The sequence below is a fragment of the Nematolebias whitei genome, chromosome 4 (assembly GCF_014905685.2).
Source record: "Nematolebias whitei isolate Nwh7 chromosome 4, NemWhi1, whole genome shotgun sequence".
Classification (NCBI taxonomy): domain Eukaryota; kingdom Metazoa; phylum Chordata; class Actinopteri; order Cyprinodontiformes; family Rivulidae; genus Nematolebias; species Nematolebias whitei.
The window spans coordinates 42286152-42294420 of record NC_056501.1 but is presented as its reverse complement, the minus strand read 5'-3'; the positions used below and the strand labels follow the sequence as shown (position 1 = coordinate 42294420).

General features: G+C 48.9%; 1 protein-coding gene across 1 annotated transcript in view; it reads right to left on the bottom strand.

The window, feature by feature from the left end:
* LOC119408575 (protocadherin-10) overlaps window positions 1–5288 on the bottom strand; it is a 45453-nt gene extending 40165 nt beyond the window's left edge. Inside the window, exon 1 of the mRNA XM_037675416.1 lies at window positions 2590–5288. Within this exon, the coding sequence (XP_037531344.1) occupies window positions 2590–5157 (2568 nt within the window). The 5' untranslated portion in view covers window positions 5158–5288. The remainder of the gene's footprint in view (window positions 1–2589) is intronic.
* Window positions 5289–8269: the final 2981 nt, after the last annotated feature.

Below are 8269 nucleotides of genomic sequence, written 5' to 3'. Positions count from 1 at the left end.
ATATATATATATATATATATATATACACATACACATATACATATATATATATACTGTATATATATAACAATTTTCAAAGGTCGATGAAGTCTAAAGTACTTGAAGCTAGCTGACAATAAAAGGAACTGTAGATCTGTAGATGGTGCATTCGAGAGTTGTTGAGCCGACAGTAAACCAAAGCTCCACAAGTTTTGTCTCCCCCCCAAACAAACACACCTCGTCGCAGATCAAAGAGGGGGCATTGGAAACGCCCTCCGTCCATCTGTCTGCATGTTGTGAGTATGGTACGAACACTGAGGAGCTGACTTCAACTTAGATGAAGTGTAAAAAGGTCACTATCAAAATTTGGGATGTTACATCAAAATCCAACATGGCCGTCACATGTATGTGTTTATGTAATGCTTGTGAGCTGGATAACTTGAACAATAAGTAATGTGCCGACTTCCATTTTGGTGTGGCTGCATCTAGATATAGATGTAGCTCCGCCATCGCGCCTGGTGTTGGATCAGACTGCTCCCTCCACCTTCTGGGATCCCTGATCCCGTCGGTCTGCTACAGTTTGAAGAAAACTTTAGAGCAGAGCCTGAACAGATGTGAACACAGCACCTGTGTGTTTCAACATGCAGCCATGATGCTTGTCTGTTTCAACTGTGTTTTACTGTGGAAATGTTGGCCATAACTAAAACATACCATTAGAATCTGAAGATGTTGACAATTATAACTGATATACAGGATTTGATAAACAGTGTAAGCTAAATGAAAATAATTGGTTCATTTTCAGTTAACTGGTTGTTTTTGTTGCTCGTCTCGTGGTGAAGATAAAACACGGACACTGACTCGCTGCAGGTCTTACCAACAGGATCCTGATGACACAATGGATCCTCGTTATCTTTTCAACTACAGAAACAGCCATGCCGCCGCAGCTGGAGCTTTAAACCTGTCTTTTGATTTAAACAAGGTATTTTGTGGGATCCTGTAAATGTCCAGGTTGACTGTTAAAATTATGATTAACTAAAAATACAAAGCACATTTGTAGATTAATCTGTTGGCAGAATAATGTAAATAAAAAGCTGTTAGTGTCAGCCCTTATGTGTGTGCTTCTCCATACATGTACTTTGATATGTGCATGTATGCTTGTGAAATTGTGTATATATTTGTAAATGTGTGTGTGTAAATATGAGATTACAGTAGTCTGCATGCTACGTTCAGCTAAAGGAAGCGAGCGGTGCGCCTGCAAGTGAGCAGGGAGTAAACCTAAATGTTTTTTATGCAAGAGGGTCGGAATTACTGCGGAGAAGAACAGAGGCAGTTTTATTTGTGTGTGCGCTTCTCTGAGGCATTGCAGAGTGGTGTCTGACCTGGTGCAGTGGTGGAGCCAGGGGGTGACCAATGGTGGCCCTGGCCACCAGAGAATAATCTTGGGCCACCCTAATCATCTAAGGAAACTAAACTTTTAAGCAAAATAAAAAATAAAAAAAATCATCCTCAAATGATAGGAGTGGCTGGTTTACAGGGCGGCACAGTGGTGCAGCTGGTAGAGCTGTTGCCACTCTGTGAGAAAGTCGCCAGTTCAAATCCCAGCCCAGGACCTTTCTGTGTGGAGTTTGCATGTTCACTCCATGCTGCATGGGTTTCCTCCTACAGACCAACAACATCCATGTTAGGCTGATTGGTAACTCTAACTTGTCTCTAGGTGTGAGTGAGAGAGTGAATGTTTATTTGTCTCATTTGTCTCTATGTGTCCCTGTGATGGACTGGAGACCTGACCAGGGTGTCCCTGGGCTCTCACACAGTGATGGTTGGACATGAGCACGAGTGACCCTGAGACCCAAAAAGGAAGAAGCGGGTAAAAAAAATGATGGATGGATGGTTAATGTGAATAAATGGTGGCAGCCATCTTGAATTTTGAGGTGGCAACCCAGTTTCCAATAGGCTGTTACTGGTACGTTACTTATTTTTCCTGTTATGCTCACAACACGGATGGAGAGATGGAGTTCTGTCCAGCTCCACCTCTTCGCTCCGTCGGGGGACAACAAGTTTTCATCTCATGGTTTAGAAAAGCTTCCTGCTTCTTTTCATAATTTAAAGATAATATTTTGTTTTATAAATTACTTTTTCTGCATAAATATGTTCAAATAAAGAATTCAGTTATTTTTTTAATCATTCACTGTATCAAATTTTCTCACTTCACTTATTGATTAATTAGCTGTAGTACAGAGCAGTAGTACTACAGTACTTTTACTTGTAAAACTACTATCATCTTTAGAAAAGCAAATATTTAAGGTTTTTAATCCTAGGAACTTTATGTTAAATATTCATAATCTGACTTTATAAACTGATTAAACATTAATGTTGTGATCTGTCCGGTCTGGCTGGTGGAGGAACCGCTAAATATCAGCTGCAGAGGAGAGCTTCGGCTCTGAACTGGACCAGAACTCAGGGACTGGTTTAAAGAACCAGTGAAACCCGTCAGAACTTGTGGGTCCTGACCTGGTTCTTGTCTTTCTGTAGCTGATATTATGTGAGATGCCTTAAATCTAGACTGGTTCTGATTCTGACCCGGTGTCAGTGGGTGTGTGGTGGACTCACCTCGTTGGACAAGATGCTGCCGTTGGAGATGATGTCCGGCTGCGGGTCGGAGAACCCGGACCCGATGGCCCCGCAAGGGTTGTGATCGGCATCCGAGCTCCTGGACGGACTGCACGGTTTCAGGAACATGAGGTCCGTTTTAGCGGACTCTGGAGTCAGGCAGACCTGGTAGCAATAGTTCTGGTTTTGGTGGAGGGAGCCGAAGCTCCCAGACTCCTCAACGGGGACCTGGGAGGTCCCGGTCCCGCTGACGTTGACCGTACTCTGGACCAGCATAATGTCGGACTTGCTGAGTTTTTTCTTGCGGGAGCGGACCTGCCGGGAGCAGCAGGAGCTGCAGCCCATGCAGGGGGACAGGGTCAGCTTCTTGTCCTTCTGGCACCGGACCGCCAGAACTATCATGACCAGGAGGAAGACGAAGGAGACGGAGCCCAGGGCGATGATGAGGATCAGGGTCAGGTCCAGGGAGCTGTCCTTGGACTTGTTGGTGCCCACTTTGTCCCCAAGGCCCCGGCCAGCAGCCACACTGTCCACCAGAACCACCAGCAGGCTGGCGCTGGAGGACAGGGGGGGCTGGCCATGGTCCCGGACCTCGATCAGCAGGTCGTACATTTGGTGGGGGTCTCTCTTAGGCGAGATTCTCCTGGCGGTCCTCAGCTCCCCGGTCCTCCAGTCCATTCTGAACATGCCGTTCTCGTTGCCCCTCTGGATGCTGTAGGACAAACGGGCATTCTCCCCATCATCCGTATCCATGGCAACCACCCGGGTCACCAGGTAGCCCGGCTCTGCTGAGCGAGGGAGGGGCTCCTTAGCGGACCCATTCTTCCCCAGCGGGGCCAGAACCGACGGGGCATTGTCGTTCTGGTCCACGATGATAACTTTGACCGTGGCGTTGGAGGACAGCTGGGGGGTCCCTGAGTCCTGGGCCCGAACCACGAAGCTGAAGTCCTTCAGTTGCTCGTAGTCAAAGGACCTCAGGGCGTACAGGTACCCGGTGTCTTCGTTGATGGACACGTAGGTCTTCACCGACATGCCCTGGATGTCCCGCTCTGAGATGGAGTAGGTGATGAGGGCGTTCTGACCCACATCCGGGTCCAGAGCCGTCACTGCGTGGATGTAGGCCCCCGGCACGTTGTTCTCTGTCACGTACACATCGTACACGGACTGCGTGAAGGTGGGGGCGTTGTCGTTCTCATCTGACACCTGGACCCTGATGGACTTACTGGAGGCCAGGGACGGGGTCCCTTTGTCCCGGGCCACCACGGTGACGGAGTAGGAGTCCGTGTGCTCCCGGTCCAGCTGTCCGTCTGTCACGATGGTGAAGTAGTTCCTGAATGAGGACTTGAGCTTGAATGGAACCTCTCCCAGGATCTCCACGTGGATCTGCCCGTTTTCCTCCGAGTCCCGGTCCGTGACGCTCAGTAAGGCGATCACGGTCCCGGAGGTCGCGCTCTCACGCACGGACTCGGTCACGGTGCTGAAGGTGATCTCCGGCGCGTTGTCGTTCACGTCCACGACTTTGACCAGAACCTTGCAGTGCGCGGGCACGGCGTTCGGACCCAGGTCCTTGGCCTGGACGAAGATCTGATAGAGGCCGGTCTCCTCGAAGTCCACCTCCCCGCGCACCTCCACGCGGCCGGTCCGCGGGTCTATGCTGAACAGGTCCTTGACCCGGCTGGAGATGTGGTTGCTGAAGGAGTAGACCACCTCCCCGTTCAGACCCTCGTCCAGGTCCGTGGCGTTGAGCTGGATCACCGGGGACCCCACCGGGATGTTCTCGGACAGACTCACCGTGTAGACCGGCTGCTCAAACACCGGCACGTTGTCGTTTGAGTCCAGAACTTTGACCACCAGCAGCGCGGTCCCGGTGCGGGGGGGCTGGCCCCCGTCCACCGCAGTCAAGACGTACCGGTGCGCCGCCTGCTGCTCCCGGTCCAGCGGCTTCTCCAGGACCAGCTCTGCGAACTTGTTTCCGTCCGTCTGGGTCTGGACGTCCAGGTAGAAGAAGTTGTTGGTGGTCAGGTCGTAGGTCCGCAGCGCGTTCGAGCCCACGTCCGGGTCGAAGGCGCTCTCCAGGGGGAACCGGGTCCCGGGAGTGGCGCTCTCAGAGATCTCCACCGTCAGGTCCGGTTCGGGGAAGCTGGGCGGGTTGTCGTTGATGTCCACTACCTCGATCTCCACCCGGAACAGCTCCAGCGGGTTTTCCAGGAACACCTCCATGTTGAGCTGGCAGCGCGCGCTCTGCCTGCAGATCTGCTCCCGGTCCACGCGCTCCTTCACCATCAGGACCCCGTTCTCCAGGTCCACCTCCAGGTACGGGCTCCTGGAGCTGGGTACCACCTGGAAGTGGCGCGAGGCCAGCTTGGTCAAGTCCAGACCCAGGTCCTCCGCGATGTTGCCCACAAGCGTGCCGCGGTCCGCCTCCTCCGGGACCGAGTACCGGATCTGGGCGCGCACTCCGGCAGTGAGCCATACGAGCAGCAGGAGCGCGAGCATGTCCGGAACAACAAGCGCACTTTGGTAAACAACAACAACAAACAGCAGCAATGGTGTCATGCAGGTCCGCATCCAGCTGCTGCTCCGGTCCGGCACGGGTCAGCAGGTCCCGGCTGTCCCAGCAGGAGCCTCCTGGACCTGCGGGTGGACTTTAATGATACCACCTCCAACTCCGGGTTCAGGTTCCGCACTCTGGATCTTCCAGGTGAGTCCCGGAGCGCTGAGTCCGGCGCGCACTGGACTCTGAAGCAGAATCAGAACTCTGGAGCAGAACCTGAACTCCGGATCTGTAATCCATGAAAGAGACGCAGGTTTTCCTCTGCCCCCCTCAGTCCGAGTCACAAGAAGCTTTTAGTCCTTCAGAGTCCAGTTGAGACGTGCGTCCTACCCCGAGTCCACTCTCGATTCTGAATCTTTTCACTCAACTCTCAGCGTTTTCCCTGCGTGGCCCCGCCCACCTGCAGCCCCGCGGCGCAGAGCTCGCTCCTGATTGGCTCCTCTGCTTGTCAGTCAACGTCATCTTGTTTTCTTTCACTGTCCCTGGATGTCTCTGTGGGTCAAGCCAGGTGTCTCTGACAGGACCGTGGGGTGACAGAGGGACCCAGCTGGACCCTCAGGACCTTCAGGACCCGGACTGATCATCTGAATCACACAGAGCTGCGGTCACGTGACTAATAGAGCGCTCAGAGCTTGGTTAGCCCGGTGTGTTTATGCGCGAGTGGACCAAACCGGCTTAATGCACGCGCATGCTGTGATGTGATGCTGTGAATGAGTCAGCGTGCACGCGCTCACAGGTTGCCTCCATCTGAATCAGCAGCGGATCCGTGGAACGCGCGCTCCCCCCAGCGGCCACAGGTGACTCTGCAGCTCCATCAGTCAGACTGAGCTGTGCCCTGCTGTGGTGGTAGCTGACGATCATTAACGTCACATACTGTGAAGGCCAACTGATGACGCAAGATATTTATATTTTTACCATTATTATATGCCCTTAACTATTTGTCTGTTAGCAAAATATCTCATGGAGTACTGGACAGATTTTAATGAAACACTGGTTGTGCATTGGCAACTAATGACCTTCTAGAGTCAGCCCCAGCCAAGATGGCTGCTACAGCTAGTATTGTCAGCAAACACAAAAATGGCAATTTATTCAGTTTTACAGATATTGAGCTGTATGTGGTGTGGTAGTAGCTGAGACTGATCCTCATCACATACTCTGAGCTCATTATGTCATATGAGATTGTTTATTATTTCAAGTTCAAGGTTCTTTATTGTCATTCGCATCACATGTGGTACATGAGGTGGAGCAAAATTGTGTACTCAAGGTCCCAGTTACATCCAACAACAACAAAGATATAAAGTATAAAAAGCAACAGTGTATAAGATATACTCTAAGAAATACGCTAAACAGTAATAATGTAAAATAATACGGTATATTAAACAGCAGCCTGAACATGAGTCTGCGGTGAGCGGATGGGTGAAGACAGCAGCATGGATAATAAGCAGCATGGATAATAAGCAGCATGAGATCAGCAGCATGGATAATCAGCAGCACAGATAAGTCACATACTACCAATTAAAGTGGCATTACAGTGATTACAGTAATTTACCATGTTTGTGACAAAGATAGACTATAAATAGAATAAAAACTGATGTCACGGCTAAACATTTAGTTTGTGAGATATTTCAACATTTCACTCATTGTGATAGTTTTTTTTCTCTTTAGTTAATAAAAAAGATAAAAGAAGAAACAACAAAATAAACCTTACTGTCAGTCATTTGTTGATCCTCTTCTGCTTCTTCAGACTGCTTAAAGGGAAATTCTGACTATTTTGAAGTGGAGTGCTCTGGAAATGGTATGAACTGTTCAGAGCAGGATTAAGGCGACTGTAAGCCTTTTAGGGGATCTGTTGACATTAATCATTAACGCACGCATGACAGGAGTGATTAACTTCAAAGTTTAGCCTCACAGAGCCGAGCTGCTTCAAGTCTGAAGCACAGAAAATCATTGAGTCGACCAGCTGAGATGATGAGTCTGCTCTGTTACAGGAACTTGAAAACTCTAAAACCTCTGAAGTTAATTAAACAGCAGCCACTGAGGCTTCAGCTCAGTAAACCTGCCCAGTGATGTAGGCTTTCACCTCAGTGGGAATCAGTAAAATTAAACAGAAAACACCTACTCATTCAAACAATAGTAGAATTTAAGGTCCTCTAAGTCTTAAGGTTCTTGGCCTTAAGATTTAAGGTCCCCAAAATTTTAGGATCCTCGGCCTTTGGAAAGTCCTGTCGTGGAAAAAAGAGATTCCGAGAACCAGGTGTAAGCTTTATCAGATTTATTACAAAGCTTTGGAGAACAGCCACAATCACAAAAGATGAATGCATTTACAAGAACACACTTATCAATGCCTTCACCTGTCTGAGATTCTGATCCATTCTGACCCGTTCTGACTTCCTGAACAGAAAAAATCAGTTTTGTAGAAACAGCCAGCCCCCAGCTCCTCCTTGCCCTGTCCAACTTTATCATAACCCAGCTACAGTCAGGAGCGGGGAGAAATCTGAAAGGCCATGAATTCTGAAAGAAAGACGTCACTGTCATGTCAGTCAGACCTTGAGGATAATAGAATTATGTCTTGCTGCCCCTTCACTGACCACATGAAGACTGATTATTACATGGAGTGAGGATCATGGAACATTTTAATATCATTCACAATAACAGTAAGAGCAATGAAAATTAAGGAGCATGGCAAATGCAAATAATAGACGTTCCCTTGACAGTCCTGCCTTGAAATAGGTAACAAATGTACCTGCTGCAGATAGCTGGTTGAATGACCCTAGTATCTGGTATATCAAGCTGAATACTTATGTCCCCCTTCACTGAGGGATTTGTTTGTAGATTGTAAGATGAGTGTAGACTGGCATTGAACAGATAATGTAAGAAAGCCATTAGCATCAGAAGCATTTGTAATGTGGGGGGGACCCTGTGGGTGGGGATTTTGGGGACCCTCCCCCAGAAATTTTTGAATAAAGTAGATACCATTTCCTGCATTTTGGTGTTTTTAATGGGTTGTTCAATTCAATTCAAAATTCAAAAATACTTTATTAATCCCAGAGGAAAATTAAATGTTGTTGTAACTCATCTTTGTAAGGGTCCCACTGCCTGCAGCCTGCCTTGCTGATGGCCGCTGAT